Consider the following 19191-nt stretch of genomic DNA (forward strand, 5'->3'; position numbering starts at 1 on the left):
TGCTTGAGACGGAGCTATATTTATACATATATATATATTGACAGTTCTAAAACATAAAGAGATTATATATGTTTAATTTAGTTAAGTTTGTTTTTACTTATATTTCTCAGTTTAGTAACTGTTGCATGCTGTTAGCATTTTCTCTGCCAAATTTTTTCTTCAACTAGTCTTCATTTTGTAGTCCTATAGCAACCATTTTCTTTTTTAGTATCTGGGATCCATGACTTTCTTGGAACCTACCTTATATTCAGCTGTAAGTAGGATAAATTGTAGCCATCCTGATTATATTTTCAAACAATTGAAATATTTTGGTTGTAATGTTTTGAGGAATATTTTTTTTATGACATAATTTTTTTGTAATAATATTATTTTGTATATATTTGAGTCATTTTTTGTATACAAAAAAGTGTACAAACCTCTTTTAGAAAGTTTGGAAGGAAGATAAGGTTTTGTATGTAATTTAACATATTAACTGCTGACTTAGAAATTATTTGTAGTTAGTGTTCTAATTAATTGTTTTATATTTCATTCTTTGCAGTATGATGACATTCATATATACTGCGATTTATGGAAAGTTAAAAAACCACAGACAAGAACATGAATTACAAGTTATCTCGTTGTTGGCAGTTAACATGTTAATGAACTTAGGAAAAATAAATAATCTATGATTAAAAAAATAAAAGAAAATGTAATATATATTTTTGATTAATCAGCAGGTATTTTCGTATTTCAAAGTATTGTATTAAATTGTTCCAGATATTCCCATGGTGTTTCTAGTCCAGGAAGGCATGTTCGCACAAGGCTTTACTTCACTAGTGAAAGTCATATACATTCCTTGCTAACTGTACTTCGATATGGCGGGCTGATTTCTGTATGATCACTAATTCAGTAGCTTTTGGCTTTAATTAACTAATTTCAAAGCATATCCTTAACCTATACTATATGAGACATTTAGTTTCAAAACCACCTTAATACAATGCATACCTCCCATAGCAAAGCCGTATTGTTATGACAAAACTTCTACCAATCCAGGATAAAAATGGGTTAAAACTCATACGTTTACATGGATCAAATGTAGCACAGTCATGTGTTTTTTGGTGTCTCCTTTTGAAATTTTTGAAAAGGGATTGAGTAGGTTTTGAAACTAATCACCTCATATTACCTGTTGAGAATCACAGTGGTAGCGTTACTAAAAATTTATTTGAGTTAAACACTAGAATGACTCCTTTTTTTTCCATTTACAAGTGACAAAAGGTTTATTTCAACACCTTATCTGTAGAGTGAGATATATGCTATGTGAGAGAACAAAATTAACATCTCTTTAAGGGTGGTAGAGGCTTGTGTCAGTTTTGGTTTACTTTCTAGTTATATCTAAAAAAAATACTATAGTAGAGAAATTGTAATTTCATTTAGTTTATAGTATGGCAAATGTTTGAAATACTGTTTTCTGTTTATGATGGATTTCAGATTTATGCCACTATGTTTCTTAGCAGGTAATAAGCAATTTCCCTCAAATCAATGTCCACTCTATCTGGCATAACTCATTTTTAAAAATTTGTGAAAAATTGATCATGGTACTTTTGAGGAAAGTTGGCCTCAAATAACTTTTTATTGATTATATACTTATCATATGAAAAATGACTGCCAAAAATAGAAACAATTTCAAAATTTGTTTTCCTTTTGATTAGATAAAATAAAGCTTTTAAAAGAAAGTGATTGTGATTCATAAAACTGGATAGAGTTTACTTGATGGAGTATAAATCAACTGGGTATAGTTAAGTTTAATTAAATAATAACTAAAGACTATAAATGTGTATAGTAAAATGGATTAAAAATTTTTCAAGTTATTGCTTATTTTAGCACCATGTCACAAGGTATAACTTTCAGCTTTGGCTTTTCATTGGGTACGATGTAGTATGATTGAAACTAACATCGCCATAATTTCCCTCATGAATTTTACTATGGAGGCTCTGCTTTTACCTAATCATTATTGTTATATTTAAATTTTATTCACTCATTAAATCTCTTTTGGGCTGCAGTTTCTTTCCAATTTGTACTAATTTTTTTTTTCATCAGAACTTAAAGCTTCCATGACAAAATGGAAATTTATGTTTTATAAATATGAAAAAAAAATCTATTACTAGTTTTACACTTAAACCATTTTTGTTTAGTTAAACCTTTTTTTTAACATTATAAAAAAATTGTGTTAAAACATAAAAAATGTTCATTTATCGAAAAAAGTTCTTATAAAGCATTATTATTAATGGTCGGAAGGTGTGCTCAGCAGGTTCCAGATATTACTTGGACCTTACATTTTCCTTAAATTGAATGAGTCTTAATTGATTCCTTGAGGCATTTTACCTAAAACCATTTACTATTTTATGATTTTTTTTATAGTTTGCATTAACAGTTTGTTAGTCTCTAAGAAGGTAACAAAAATTAATTTAACCAGAGCAATAGTCCATCACCTTGTCATCAAATATTAGTTTACCTTGCTTCAAATAGGGTTATAAATTAATTTTTTTATCTAGTATGGAATAATACCAAGATGTCAAATGCAAGTTTTTAACCTCGGCAGCCCTCAGGATCAATGTTTAAACTATCCCAAAAACTGCGAATTTATCATCCTTTTTTCTGTTTTTACCTGTTATATCTATAAAGAAACAATTTTTTGATAAAAAAACATTCTATAAATTTTTAAACTAGATAAATATGCTACAATTTGAGAACAAATTTAGACCTAACAGTCTCAAAGTTTGACAATTTTTCTATATTTCGTAACTCAGAGATTAACGAAGGTAACCAAATGAGCCAGTTCGAATGTTTGGTTATTATAAATGAAAATATATTACAATTTATTTAGTTCTAAAAAAGTTTTATCCCTTCAGATTGCCATTTTGGATTACTGTTAATAAGTTTTAAAAAATAAATGCACAATTCTCTGTGCTCTCAAGGATTAAAGCATTGAAATGAAAATGATGATAATCTATCTTTATTCTGGAACACTTGGTCCCTTAAGAATAACAATTTGGAACAGTTTTAGCTGCTTTTGTCTGGCTATATTAACTTTTGAAGATAATTGAATTGAATAATTGAAATAAAATATGAACTTTTGTGATGTAAATCTACACATATTTATCCATGCTTAGATTGTTTTCTATTATTCACAAGTTCCCGGAAGTTTGATAGTCTAGGAGATGGATATATAGTTGATGTTTGAATGAAGTTAAGGAGGAAGCTTTACGGATGGATAGGTGTAAGGAGTTATAAAATGAGGTAACTCGAACAGGAAAGGATTTTTCAAAGGAGGCAGGTAGGGATATAAAGATTGGTAGGTTGGGATCTTATATTTAAAAGGTGAATGGATAAATTTTGCGTGAGGAGGTCAATAATATAGGAAGGTTCTTTTGTTATTAGTGATTGGATTATAAATGTGCTTAGGAGGTATTGTCTCTGGATCCTGGGATAGAGCCAGCTTTGCTCGGAATAGTAATGTGAGAAATGAGAACGTCTGGAAGTACCAAAAATGAATCTTATAAAGCAGTTTATTAGTCTTTTCTTATTCAATGGATAGTCCTCTAACAGAGCATTAGAGAGATTATTAAAAGTATTGGGCCAATTGTGAATGATGAAACCTGAAGCTAAAAATTGGTGAATATGAAAAATTTACCAAATTTTGAGAAGCTATATTTCAGAGACTATTAAATTTTAATTTGATCCCATCTAATATCTATTTATATTCATATTTATTTACTTCTTAGAGTAATAAGTTTAATTGAGGTGATATCTTGGAAAAGTAAATGGATAACTAAATTTATGGAGCTTGATAAAATCTACCACGGGTTTTTTCTTTTTATTTTTTAGGATCACTACCAAATGGAGTACATTTATTATTAAGGGGCAGCGATAGCAGCGTGGTAACGCGTCAGTCTACCAACCCACAGGTTGTCATATTGAATCCCGGTCCCACTCGGGCTTTTTTCAAAAATAATGCAAAACTCACTCACAACCCACAACCTCCCCTTGTTAGCCATGGTTGGTACTCACAAAAAAATTGGTCATGGGAGTGACGAACCCACCCTACGAAAAAACCATGTGAAGAAAAGTGTGATATATTAGGAAATACATCATGCGAGGACTTAGGCTTCCATGGTCTGTTGCCCATTTAATAATAATAATAATAAAATCTAAATATTAAATCAGTGTTGGACTAGTAGGTTAAGATTTGATAGAAAAACTGAGCTATTGCGGATTGATTTACCTTTGATCTCCTAGATATAGGTATCGAATAGGGTTTGCTTACATTTAGGCTGTTATTTTTGGTGGCAACAGCATTGATTATTGTTATATGTGAAAATTTGTATAAATTTCATCCATATCTTATTTATTAACAATGGAAGCTTCAAGATCTGCTGAAATATTTCAACTCTTTTGGTTTATCATCAGCTGTTTAATTTATATCAGGTTATATTAAAAAAAAAGTATACATCAATTAACGAACGAAGCATGATATATATTAACCTTTAACCCCTTTACATATAAATTTGAATTATGCACTAACACTGATCATTATGCATTTAAAGAAGATAGCTAAATATGGGTCTCGGGTTTTTTCTTTTTATTTTTTGGGGTCACTACCAAATGGAATACATTTATTATTTTTCCAGATGGACAGGAGACATCTTACAGTTACCCAAAAGGGATTAGTGAGTAATATGTAAATTGGAGTTATATAAAGAAATATTGATATATTTTTTTAAAAAATGGAAGTCATCTTTACTTCTTTTAAAATTAAATAAATTGAGTTTTTCTTTATTTGTTAATCAGGATCCAAAGGATGAACAATGGAGAAGGGCGATGGAATATGTCAGTATGGTCTCAGAACTCAATTACATGTCTCAAGTTGTCATACTTCTTTATGAAGACCCTACAAAAGACCCAAATACTGAAGAAAGGTTATCTTATTATATTTTTAAATATGTAAGCTTATTTTTAATTTGATTTCCTAAAGGCTATCGAACTAAATCCCTGTTTCTACAGACCAACATAACCCTTGGTCTCTTGCATTATTGTTTTCCATTTTCTCTCTCTTCCCATAGCAGAATCTTCACCTTTCTCATATCTATCTCCACTTCATGTTTCCACCTGTTTCTTGTTCTTTCTCCTTTTCGTTTAACACTGAAGTGAAGTGCACCTCCAACATTTTCATCTGTACCATTTCACCCTCCATTCTGATGACATGTTCTGCCAATCTTAGTCTGCTTGGTTTTATACAGTTAATGATATTCTTGTTCTGTTATAAACTCAGTGTTAGCATTGCTCCTAATTTCCCAACTCTTGTTGCTCTGTAAATCCTTCTAATAATCTTTCTCAGTTTCGAACACTCTGAGTTCACAGCAGTCCGCTTGGGACAGGCCCTATATTTCTGCTCCATAGGTGACTATTCATCTTATAAGAAATTTATATGATTTTAATTTTGTTGCTTTAGGTTAAGTTAAGACTTGAGAATTTCAAGGTTTTGTTATTACAATGTACTACCAGCCTTTATTCTACTGTTAATTTCTTTGCTAATTAAATTCTCAATAATCAGGGAAGAATCAATAAATGCAAACGTGAGTACAATTTCAAAGTTAAATTCTTGATTTTAACTTTCCTGCAGGATGTCCAAATTCTGAGGAAATTTTAGAAAATGTAGAATGATGGCTGTGCCAGAGAGAAGTGAAGATGCACAAATGGTTGACATGATTTCCCATATGAAATCATGAGGTTTTTATAGTGCATGAATATGGGACGGAGGTCCCGAAACATTGTACAATATCATGAATAAATAATAAATAATTCATTCAAAAATGGAAGTGATTAACCTCAAAAATTTTTAGGTATTTTCCTTAATATTCATTGGCTACAAGATCTACTTTCTTGCCAAATTAATATGCTGTTTCAAAAGTTTCTCTTAGTGCCTTGTCTGGTATTCTGGCTCCAATAATTTCCTAATAGTTATAGTTAGCAATTGTAGTTCATCAAAAATAGTGTCATTTTGAGCTGCATCTTATACATTTAGAGCTATGTTGAATGGAGTCACCAATCAGCTGTCTTCTCGAATTCTAGATTAAAGAATAAAAAATTTGTCAACATTATTTGTTATTACTCCTTTTGATGAGCCAACTATGTCTTTTAAGAATAGGGTATAACATTAAGATGATAATTTTTAGGAAATTGTTTACACATATTATTCCATTTTATCATAAATAATTTTAATTTCTGCTATTTTGTGGTTGACAAAAATATTGGTTCTAATAGAAAGTGTATTATCAAAGATTGATTAAATATTTGTCTTGAGGTATCATTCAAGTAGTAAGAATCTAAAAATTTGTAATCATTTATCATTTTTTAAATTCTATTTTGTTTATTAACTCTTTCTCTTGTTAGGAAAAGTATAGAAATAACCCTGACATTTTTTTACAACTTACTCAAAATACTTAAGGAGAATAATATGATGATAAAGAGAGGTCCAATTTATGATATAATATAGATGCAAGTTATGGTAGAAATGACAGATGGTACAATTTAAGGTCCAAAAAAACAATTTGTTTACTTTTAGAGTTAGTTAATTACCAAAGTGTTAATTATCTAAGGTTCTGTTTCTGCAGGGAAATAAACTTCTCAAAAGAATTTTGTATTACATCACAGTTCCTGAACCCTACGCTGTCTAGAAAATTTTTTAAAGATTTGGAAAAGAAATTTTTTTTTATTAGTTTGTTAAGTTGAGAAAAACTAATGTTAAGCCATGTTAAATATTTAAATTAATTATCATGTTTTGTATAAGAGAATCAAGTCATACTTAGAATTTAAAACTAAAGGGCTTCTTTAATTACTTATTATTAACATATAAATTTATAATTTTTGATTATTAGATTTCACGTTGAACTTCATTTTAGTCCTGGTGTTAACTGTTGCGTCCAAAAGAATTTACCACCAGGACCTGGTTTCCGGCCACATTCGAGAAATGATCGTCCTGCTTCATCTGATGATTCGCCTTCAGTAAGATTTCTTTTTATTGATTCCTTTTAATGGTATTATTTTTTATTGTACAAATAGGTTGAATCGAATATAAATGGTAATTTTTTTTTTACATTTATTGATTAATTTTAAACACATTTGCACTTTCATCATTTATCAATGTTGTCCATTGATTGACATCCATGAAACTCTCAAACACATGGTTTAAAGACCACATTTGTCTCCCCCTGACTATTATTTATTCGGCCTCTTGAAAGATTCACTTGGAATATAACAATTCAAAAGTAATGAAGAAATCTAAGAGCGCATGTGCGCAACTCGTTCTTGAACTTTTTATCTATAAAGCACATTAAAGCTTCCAAATTTGTGTAGATCATGCAGAAGAATACATTTAAAAATACTGAAAGTATGATTTGTCTATAACATTTATCAATAAATGTATAAGAAATTACTATTTATATTCAAACAATTTATTAAAGTCCATTATATTATTGCATAGTATTGAGGTTATTTATTTTAGCTATTGTCTATTCCAACAGAACTTGTTATGAAGCTCTTAAAAAAATTTAATCTTATATTAACAAGTTTACTTTTTTCATGCTGGCTCCTGATATAGTTGAAGAATAACATTTGCTATCATAAAAAATTATTACTTAAATTTAAAGTCTTATGTTATTGATGAAGAAAGATGGTCCAAAAAGTAGCTCAAATAATGTAAAAACTATTCATTACAAATGCACGAATGTTTCACCCCAGTTTGCTGGGCTATCATCTAGAAGGTAAACAAAATACTGTCATCATCTTCCTTCATTAATTACATTCTATCAATTAATAATCTTCTTCTGATATTATAAATTAAAATTTAATAATACTTATATTTTTATAGGACTCGCCCGGACCTTCTTCCCCTGTAGCCTCTAGGAAGCCTGCTAGCCAACCTGTTCAGACTTCTGAGCCTATACCGATCAAGTACGTTCTTTAAATTAATTTATTAATTTTGTCACGATTTATTGAAGTTATATAATATATCCACTAAGTATGACTACAAGCTGAAGTATTGTGATCGATGTTATGTAGATGTTCATATAAAGGTAGCTGGAAGCTAGCATGAGTGATTTTTGATATGCATCAAAAGTATTCAGTGTGTTTTATGTAAATAGATTTCATGTTTCTTTCAATCAATAAATTGCTTCTTACATATTTACAGCTACCCGGGCGGTAAATATGAAACCGGAATTAGTCTATAGATGGGACAAGCTGTCAATTTAGTTGTTGTAAAACCATTTCATTGGTGCCATATTCTTGTTTTGAAAATCTGTCAACGATTTTTCAACTCCAAACAATACAAGATTCATCATACAATATAGTTTTTAACAGCATTGAACATATCAAGTTTTGTTCCTAGAAACAATGTTATCCGGAAAGTATTGATTTTCTGTTACCTGTGTTGAAGAAAACTGTGGTATAATTGCATCAAATGCTTGTTTATAAATTAGCATGCTCTTGGTCATACAGCTGCGGACAAAAGACAATTCTCCATGTTTAATATGATCAGGAGGTTGTGATCTATTATGTGCTGCTAAGACCTGGGAAAATTATTGATACTGAACGATACTGACTACAGATGATCGATTTAAATCAAGCTTTGCATGAAGAATGTCCGAAATATTAAAAAAAGGCTACATAAAGAGATTTTTCTTCAATACACAGAGCAAAATTGGTCAAGAAAATGATTGAGGTGTTTCATTGGAAAATACTTTGGAGTGTGGCTTTCTCACCAAACTTGGCTCTCCATTCGATCATTACTTATTTTCATCAGTGGGACACGCACTTGCTAAAGAGTGCTTCATATCTTAAGAAAATGGCTCAATGAATGGTTTGCATGAAAAGAGGAATAGTTGTTTTGTTGTGGCATCCACAAATTTTCAGACAGGTGGGGAAAATGCATAATTTGGCAGTGAACATTACTTTAAATAATTTTTTTTATAATTTTCATGCATTAAAAGTATTTTTTCTTTACAATAATTCCAGTTTCATATTTATATACCTCCTGGGGTGTTTATTTATTCACTGATCTGATTAACGACACTATGGCTTTTTTATTTAAGTATTGGATTTGTTGTTTCCTCTATTTTTACACTACTTCAACTTGAGTTTAAAAGTTTATTTATTTTTCTGTAGGACGCAGACTTCATCTGATGAGTGGGATGAAACTGTCAGGTCATTAAAATCTAAAGGAAGTCCTGCAGCAACACAGGAACAAAGGTCTAGGTCTTATGACCATTGGTCTAGATCGATACAGCCTCCTGTTCGATTAAGTGAGATTTTACTTTTATTCAAAATCTCTTGGTCACTAATTAATATTAGTATTAATCCATTTCATAGTATGTGTTTGCATTACTAAGATTAATTTAAACTTCATAGAGAAAAGGTATTAGTTATTAATTTGTATTTTAGAAACCAAATAACTTAATATTCATTTTATATTAATATTTTTCTAAAAATTAATTCTCTATGAAACTTGATTAAAAATAATCTCCTATAGCCTGCTCTACCTGCAACACCTTTCTAGTTTCAGTTAGAAAGAGCAATTATTAACATTTAAGTGAAATGAATTTCCTGTGGATACAAAATCTTACTAGAAAAGAAATTTTGTTTATTTTATCTCTAATAGGATGTTTAAATTGGAAATAGATTAGTGGAACTAATGTGTCTAATGAATTTTTATTTTTATTTTTTAATGTTGTGGATTTACTCTGCATGACATTGTGAATTGCATTTCCATATTTTTCCCCCTTTATATTGATTTAAGGTGGTTTTTTGGGGGTTATGGAAATGTCTTATTTCTGCCCCCTTTAACAAGGTTTTGATTTTGGCTAAATAGGTTTTATTTCAGTATGCATCTAGGGCTTGAAAGTAGTCAAGATATCTATTGTTATTTTTCAAGGCGTAAGAATTGTATTTGCTCTTTCAAATCAACCCAACTAGATACAGTACATGAAAAACATCACACTTTACTAATTACCATATTATTATATTTTTTACATGTAATTTCATTATCTTTTTTAAAGACTTATTCAGTTCAAGTTTAAAAATATAAAATAGACAAAAACATCTAAAATTATTATATTTTAAGATCAAATTTTTTTGGGGGATGTTCTCTCTTTGTGCACTGAATTCTAATTAGGCTGAGATTATGGGTACTTTAATGAATGAGGGACCAGAGAGATAATAGGTTCGGTAGGAACAATGATGATGTTTAATCTTGAATCACCTTAATTGATCAGGAGACAAAATTACATACTTCAATGTGTATATTACTCATTAAATTGAAGGAAATTATTGATGATGATTCCCTAGTGATAATGTAAACGATCAGTTCTACTATACTTAACTTGGAAGATATGAATATTCATATACTTGCAAAGGACCCTTACCTTGCAGACCTACTCAAAAGTGCAATAGTATAACCTAAGAATACTGTTCATGGCTAATATTAATTGCGATAATGGTTAAAATAATAGTCCCTACTGCTGTATGATATATGAATTATGATATGATTGGCTACTTTAGGTGATGTTGAATTCCTGAAAAAGTTGAAGATGAACATTGAAGTATTCAGGGCTTTCCCTATTTTCTTATCTAATCAGTTTAATTCAGAGATATGACTATCCGTACAGTGAGAAAGAGCGGAAATGTCCTCTATCATTGATATTTGGTAGGAGGAGACCATTTATGAGTTACAAGGTATCATCATATGGTCTTGAGATATGGAATAGCTGGAGAAATGGCATCTACTTAAATCTGAATTGGTAACTGCCACGTATTGTTCAGTTTTAGAGATCCTTTGCCAATACGACCAGCTGACTGAATTAGGTAGTCATAGAATTTTGTACTAATACACCAGCTAGTGTTACACAAAGTTTAAATCTTAGTTTCCTTATGACATATCTTATACTTTCCCCATTTTTTCATAGTTCTTAATCATTGGAAGTCTAGTATAAAGAAGGCATAAATCAGTAAAGAAATTTAAATTATAATTAGCATCTGAACACCATCCTTTATCTTTATAACAAAAAAAAGAAATTAACAGCCCTTGACTTATCTGGTTGTCTTATTCTTTCAGTTTAAATAACAACTTAAAAGTTCTTTGAAAAATGTAAAAAATGATAACCACTTCCTTGAGCCATTAATAAAATCCAGTACTGAAGAATTAAAAAGAGCTGTTAGGGAACTAAAATGTGTTTAAGCAGCTGGAATCTATAGTGTTGCGCCTAAGCCAAGTTATACCAGAAGAATTAAAATAATTTATTCATTAATATAGCAATCTTCAATTTATAATTTTCCCATTTGAAATAAAGAATGACTTACTTGAAACAATACATTTTTATACTCAAAATTACAAAGTGAGGGTTTTTATTTTCTGTTTTAAAAATAAAGTTCTCATAACTTTTGGTATCTGTAATCCACAGTAATTTTTAAAGAAATATATATATTTTTGCTACATTGGCCAATTGGAAATTTTATTGTCTCCAACTATTGTTTCTTAAAAAATGACACTTTGAATCCTCTTAATATTGGACAAACTTCAGTAAAATAAGAAATACTGGAACAATGCTGATTGACTGTGTGTATCAATGAATGGAATAAGGTCTGGGTGCGGTCAAATAAAAAATGGGTGTACTATTTTTTATTAATAAAAAGAGTACACCCATTTACTATTTGAGTTTTATTTGACCACACCTGAGCCATATTCCATTTATTAAAATAAGAAATATCTCTAGGTAAATTTAGGATGGAGCTATTAAAATACCTACAGTTAAACTCTACTTTGGTTTAATTATTTAAAACTCTCACCATTGATATGAAATCATTTCCAAACTATTGGATATCAAATTGATCATATATCAGATAAGACATGAATTAAAAACCATTCTTGAGTTATAGAATTAATTTAACAAATTTAACTGCTATTAAGAATTTTGAAGAAACCTTTGTGTGGGTTTTCCTGCTATTTGTGTATTTCAATTGAAGTATATGGTTTTTAAAAATTATTATTTGTAACTAGACATTTCTAATCCGTTCTATTGATTACTTAATTTAACTAAAAACTAATTCCAATAGTTTTAATTTCTGAAAACAAGTTCTTAAAGAAACAGCTATCATTATATTTTATCATTTAGAACAAAAGATACTTTTTCCAAAAAGTTCATTATGCATATCCCTTATATAATTTCTGTAATGCTGAGTACTCTAGATTTTGAAATTAATGAACAAAAAACTACTCAGATCCACCTATAGGGCATACGAGTCAGGTCCAAGTTGTTATATCTCTTTGGAGATAAGATGATATTGTGTGAGGTATGAAAAAAACCTGAAGAATTATATTGTGGTTAAAATCAAAACTTGAGATGATAGTAGAGGACAGGATGGTTTTTAGATAGAAGGATGGATAAGATGGGATCAAGGAAGTATTTAGGTATTATTTCTATATGAATAGATATTGTTTTTCTTGTTTTAAAGATTTATGTGAAATTTATTTCATTCAGCCTTTGTTTTTTTCAAACTAAGACATTTGTGTATTTATCCTGCCTTTTTTACATATCAAATCTAATGATTTTTATTTTTTAATGTATGAAGAAGATGATCAGGGTTGTGATCAAAAAGAACTAAATAGTTTTCATTTATTTACTATCCGACATTTCGCCCAACTTGGTATGGCTTCACCTGTTCAAGATGATAGCTTTACAGACTTTGAATATAAATCGCAATTGTCAAAGTCTGTAAAGCTATCATCGTGAACAGGCCTGATGAAGCCCTACAAATTGGGGCGAAACGTTGGATAATAAATGGTTGATAACTATTTTGTTCTTTTTGACCGTAACCCTGACCATCTTCTTCATATTTTAAATTATATGTATGTATATATATTATTAGGAGAAGCCATATAGATATATTATATCTTATTTTCTAAAATGATCTTTGCTATTTCTCCAGTGATTACGACTTTAGTTTGCTAAAATATTTGATTTAGAATTTTGCCCTTTAATTATTAATGCGTTTTCTGTTTCATGGTACAATATTTTAACCTAGCATTAATTATGGCATATATTTTTTTTTTTTAAGTTTTAAATCAGTGAATATAAATATAGGAACAAACGCATACATGATTGAATGAAATTTCATAATTATACTAGCAGTATCCTGCATTTTCACCCCATGAAATCCACATTATCCTGCCATCATATGCATGATGAGCGCAAGATCAAGTGCATTTGATTAATTGAATTGCATTCAAAATTTATCTGACAAAAAAAGAAATATGGACCAATTACTATTGGCATTTTAAAGTGGATTGTAGTGAGTGCAGGGATTCTTTCACTGCACTTTTATGGTTACAGCTAAGTTCATATGGGTCATAGTATGATGTTGTATAGTCCAAAGTCTTCCTCAATAAACGTTCTTCTATTGCTACAAGAATTTTTCATTTCGGATTGGTTGTTATTGGATATAATTATAGTCAACAATGTGAGATTTTAATAAGAAGAAGCCCTCACTAATATTCACACACCTCACATTTTTCATATTCACATTTATGCTGCTCTATTGAGGTTACACGTATAGAAAAACTTACAAGTTATGTAAGAACCTGCATGACTATTTGGTACAATTTCTAAAATAGGCATTTCAGAAGAAAAACAATTTTTTTTTTCATTGGCGCGACAGACTGTGGAGGTCCTAGGCCTCGCGCGATATATTTAAGAAATACATCGCGTATTTCCTGATGTGGTTTTCATAGGGTGGGTCCGTCACTCCCACGCCTATTTTTGTGAGTGCCACCCATTGGCTAACGGGCCTCACAAATGCCCGGGGGGAGATTATGAGTGAGTATTGCATAAATTTTTGCTTGAGAAAATCCCAGGTAGGGCCGGGTTCGAACTCGCAATCTATGGGTTGGCAGACAGGCGTCTTACCACGCTGCTACCTTCACCCCCGCTGAATCATTCAGTAATAAATTGTATGCAGTTGGTTCGTTAACAATAAGAAGCAGTTTATTTTAAGGGTAATATTATAGTATAACAATTATATCCAAATAGACAAATTTTGCAGAGTTCTGGCAAAATTCTATTTGTAGAAATATCAGCTACATCTTTTTCTTCAATGAAGCTATTATAAGAAAAATTGAAGGCATGTGATCTTACATTACAACAAGGCTGTCATAGGATTTAAATTTGTCTTCTCTAGCCTTGAGGATTAAGAAAATTATCAATTCAGGCTTCTTAGATCGTGAATTGACTACTAAGGACGCTCTTGAAACTACCACTCTTTGCTCTTTACACCATCTAGTTTAGTAGCAGTAAGAAGCTACCCATAACTACCTTGTCACCAAATCTAAAAATAATTCATTGCCAAAGACAGTTATGTAACTCTTATGACTTTGAGGCTATTCTCCCAGCCATGCAGTTATCTATAATCGGCACATTGGATATCTCTAGGCCACGTATGCATTAACTTCCTAATACGCCATTGAAATAATTTATTTTCACATATAAATATTATGTTAACAATCGGTTTCCCTGCTTGGCCACTTGTTAAGGGGTAAGGCTCAAGTCTAATTTGTTCACGTGGGTCCACACATTATTATTTATTTTTACAAGTAAACTATTGCAAGTAAAACACATGTAGACAGCAAAATTGTAAAAAATTTATAATTGATTGGAAACTGAAGACTGCTGAATATTCGAGCTTTAAACTGTGGAACTGATAGGTTCTAATTAACTTGCTTATTCTGGACAAACCTTGCTCAGTTTAGTTTTTTGTTTCAATATAACTGAAATTATGTACAACATTGGGCAATTCATCATTGACCGATTTCATTGAACTGTATAAAAGCTGTACATATCCAAGCCTATGGAAAGTTTATGGTAGAGAATGTTATAGATAAGGTGAAGGAAAATCTTGTTTTTGGTATGGTTATACAGAAGTTTTAAAAAAAAAATTGATTCTTCTGGGACTCTTAAGTTGGTAAAGAATAAATTTACCGAGGAGTACATTCCACAAGGAGTTAGCAAAAAGTAACTAAATCAAAATTCATTTGTTTTTCATCGCAAGAAATGGTGCATAATTCTGCTGTTAAATAAAAAATAAAAAAAAATGATTGCATGTTGAATTCTAATATTGTTGACAACTGATTGATGAAAGGTAACAGCTTTCTGGATGAGTCTCAGTTCTAAAATTTTCCCTATCAAATTGCATTTAAGGCCTCACTTTAAGATTTACTTGAGCATTTGGCCTTGGCTCCATTGCAACCAATGACAATAGGATTGTAGACCATGTATAATTTGGAAGAACTAAATGGAGAAACTGATATCTCATTACATTATAGAGATGGCATATATTCATTAGATTATCAAGATATTTTTTGAGAAAGTCATACTCTGACCTGCGATATTGAAATTGGGATCAGGTTTCGCCCCTAACTTAGATGGAGGACAATTTAGAAAGAAAGGATTATGAAACTTAAGGAATAATATAAAGAACAGAACCTTGTATTATTTATTTTTAAGAGGAAATTATCAGATGACTTTGAATCATTTTAAACTTATTTCATCCGTATCTAGCATAATCATTGTCTTTTCCATACTGTTGTTCTTATTTTTTTTTATCTTTATTTTATAAAAATATTGTGTGGTTTGTTTCTCTTTATTTCTCAAAGAAGACCTCATAATAATTCCGATTTTCTTCTTCCTTATTACTTTTGATTAGTTCTTTTAGTCAAATAAATTTGTGGTCATCTATTTGGTCAACAATCTATGAAATACCTCTTTACATATTTTTTAAAGGAATGTTTTCTTTGCTTTGGCTTATTAGCTGGATTAACTTCTAACCCTTTTTTTCTTTTCAGTGATTGTTTTAGTTTTCGCTTTATTAATTGTCCTATTTGAAAAGTAGTTGTAGTTCAACCTTAATCATGTATTAATTTGTATTGTTTATAGTTCTTTTTCGGTTTTATTAGTTTTGAGACATTTTTTTTTTTTTTTTTTTTTTTTTTTTTTTCTTGGACACGACTTACGTACACTAAACTCAGAACGAGCTGGAAAGTTGTCTGTTTCATTACCTGTGGAAGGGAAATCGAGAACGACATCTTCGTCAACAAAATGTGAGGAGGGTCAGCTGGTAGCTCTAGATTTAGCACACGTTCATGTGCAAAGTAGGAGAATTGTATCTGCAGGAAATGGGGGAGCAGGAGGCAGGCTTTCTCTTCCCTCTTGGGGACATCGCTTGAGTGAATATCGATTCTCAGGCGCAAGGAGGTCTCGTGCTTCAGTCACTAGTGGTGGTCACCAGTATCCGCTAGGCAGGAACTCATCGACATCCAGTGTCTTCTCGACAGCTGTTATCTCAGGGGCAGCTAGTGCACCAAATCTTACTGACATAGTTCCTAATACTGCATCTCTTTCAGGTTAGTTATTTCACTTAATATTATTCTTTACACTCTTTAAATTTATTTTTATTTTTTCAGCTTAATGCTTTTCTTAACAAATTACACCTAGATATGCCCAGATTATTGCTGTTTTTTTTAATTATTTAGTTTAAAAAATATTTTGTTCCCAGCTTAAAGTGAAGTAGATCATCTTAACATTATTAAACAAGTCGTTATTATAATAAATAAAAATTTTCGACTATCATTTACTTTTTTTTTACAGACTTTTGTTCTATTATCTTTATTGATATATTTTTATTTTGTTTATTCTTCTTTTTACATATAGGTTGTATTATTAGCTCTCGAAATAGGCACGAATGAAAGAACAAAATATTATTATTTGTAAAAATGATGTTGATTTTGTGTGGATGTCAATTCAAATATGCTCTTCTAAAACAATTGATAGTCGTCCAATGGGTTGATAGAAGATCCATGGGGTGGTCTGAGATGTAAACGTAAGGATTGTTTTAAGGTCGATCTGGATCAAGAGTTCGAGAGAGGTATTTTGGTTGTGATCAATTGTGGTTTTACATCACACTGTCAGTTTTACCTATCTTATTTTTATTAATTATAGCTGTAGTTTCATAATATGAAAATTCTTTTCTGATCATAATGTATGCTATGTGCTCAAGGGCACATGGCTTACATTTGATGAAGGACAATAAAGAATGCTTTATTGTTAAATATGTGCTGTCCAATTATATTAGCTTGCTATAAACATAGCATACTATTAACTCTAATTGGGCTCTTTTTATAAAACTTAATATAAACATATAGTATAATTTAAATACATCTAAAGTTCTTTGTAAAAAAAAAAATTTTTTTTTGTGTATGTGTTTTATAAGTTTCTTAAAATTTTATTATTCTTCAATTTTTTTTTTAATTTAATTCATTCTTGCTATTAACCCTTTACTTTTTTTTTTTAAATATGAATTACTATCAACGGCTAACTTTACAGTGGTGCCAAGTACATTTCCACTAACTTGGCAAACAATATAATTTAAGGTTTTCTCTTTAGGAAAATTTATGATTTTCCTATAAGAGATAACCTTTAATTGTATTTTTGGTAAAGCAAGTGGAAATGTATTTGGCACCACTGTGAAATAAGCTATCAGAATTTATCTGATATTTAAAGTGGTAAAAGAATATGTTTAATAATTATTATAATAATAAATAAATAAAAATCAATAGTCATTTCACATCTAAGTACCTACATAAAATAGTATAAAACATTTAGGAAGAATAAAAAAAAATCCTTATGTCGAAAAACACAAGCAATAAATATTTAAAAACACATGCAAAATATAATTCTATACATACAAGCCCTCCCATTTATTTATTTTTATCTTATCTTTTGGCATGTATGTGGTGGTGACAATTCCAGAAACTACTTGATCAGCCAAGAATACATAGGTTCTATAGAATATATGTTTTATAAGATTCTATCTTTGACAGAAACTTGTATCTGTCCTGTTGAATATAGTTAGATATAACACCATATTTTTTGCCAACTTTATGGTTATATAGAGGTTTCAAGTTTTCCTAACCTGAGTGGAAATGCTGAGATTTATTATGTGGAATCTCTACAGAACTGGCTCTTTGAATCCCTGGCCTTTACACTCAACTATTACAATTTTATAAAGTTTTTATGGAACGTTATAGTTATTAATAATGTGTTAGTAGTTATAGTTTTCATTATAAATTGGTATATCTTTTTACATTAAGTTGTGATATATGTCATCGCATTCACTGCAGGGGAAGCTTTGAGGACCCGAACTTAAAGTTTGAGAATATGTATTCATTCTATCTCTAGAGGGCTGTGCAGTATCTTTGATTAATTTTAATTGGTAGTGACCCTCAACCAATCTCTATATTATGACCAAACCATAAAGCATCATTTATATCAAATATCATTCACATCAAAATATGACAACAACATTTTGGTAGAAATGTTTCTTTAGAGTTCCTTCTCTATTATTATTTCCTCATAACATTTCTATGGGATTCATTGGATAATTTTCTTTTTGTAAAATAATATTACAAAATGTAGTAACAATGTTTTGTTATAAAATGATGGAATTATTAGGCAAATATAAACTGATAGAAATATTAGCTTATCTATTTCAAGCAATGTTGCTTGACCATTTTTTCTGAAACAATTTTAATTGTAGATTCCTTCATTATTTCAGAGTCCAAAAATAATTTATTTAATTTTTTATCAATTTCCTGATTGCAATAAACTTGCAATAAATAAGATTAAACTTTGTCCCAACCAAGATACAAAGCATCAAAACTTGGATTTGTCATAGCTTTGTATGTTTTGTAAACAAAAAAATGGCTGCCTCCGGAACTATACAAAATATAAAATTATTAACATAAAGGAGATGGTCAGGGCTGCCGATAGGTAAAAGAAGAAATAATTCACTAATCTTCCAGTAGGAAGAAATAATAGTAATAACTATTTATTTATTTTTTGCCGATGTTTCCACTTACATTGTAGGTCTTCGTCAGGGCTGTTAGGTGGAAGTGTATTTTTGAAGGGTCTCTGTTTACACTCCTACCTAACAGTCCTGAAGAAGACCTACAACGTAGGTAGAAACATTGCCAAAAAATAAATAATTAGTTACTACTTCCTTCTTGTCCTTAGCCCTGACCATCTCCTTCATATTAACTTATGATAAATAATA

The 19191-nt window shown here is 30.2% G+C and overlaps 1 protein-coding gene across 18 annotated transcripts in view; it reads left to right on the plus strand.

Annotated features, from left to right (window-relative positions):
- Positions 1-19191, plus strand: part of l(1)G0196 (inositol hexakisphosphate and diphosphoinositol-pentakisphosphate kinase) — an 82360-nt gene that overhangs the window by 47010 nt on the left and 16159 nt on the right. For 10 of the 18 annotated variants that reach the window (XM_024360665.2, XM_024360654.2, XM_024360642.2 and 7 more), the window contains 7 exons: positions 757-871; positions 4668-4706; positions 4828-4955; positions 6915-7041; positions 7907-7989; positions 9202-9338; positions 16109-16483. In XM_024360665.2, the coding sequence (XP_024216433.1) occupies positions 757-871; positions 4668-4706; positions 4828-4955; positions 6915-7041; positions 7907-7989; positions 9202-9338; positions 16109-16483 (1004 nt within the window). The remainder of the gene's footprint in view (positions 1-756; positions 872-4667; positions 4707-4827; positions 4956-6914; positions 7042-7906; positions 7990-9201; positions 9339-16108; positions 16484-19191) is intronic. The other 8 variants (XM_024360666.2, XM_014427773.3, XM_024360660.2 and 5 more) reach the window with 4 other exon arrangements.

Source organism: Halyomorpha halys, unplaced genomic scaffold (assembly GCF_000696795.3).
Source record: "Halyomorpha halys isolate HHAL.00 unplaced genomic scaffold, Hhal_1.1 Scaffold670.1, whole genome shotgun sequence".
NCBI lineage: Eukaryota > Metazoa > Arthropoda > Insecta > Hemiptera > Pentatomidae > Halyomorpha > Halyomorpha halys.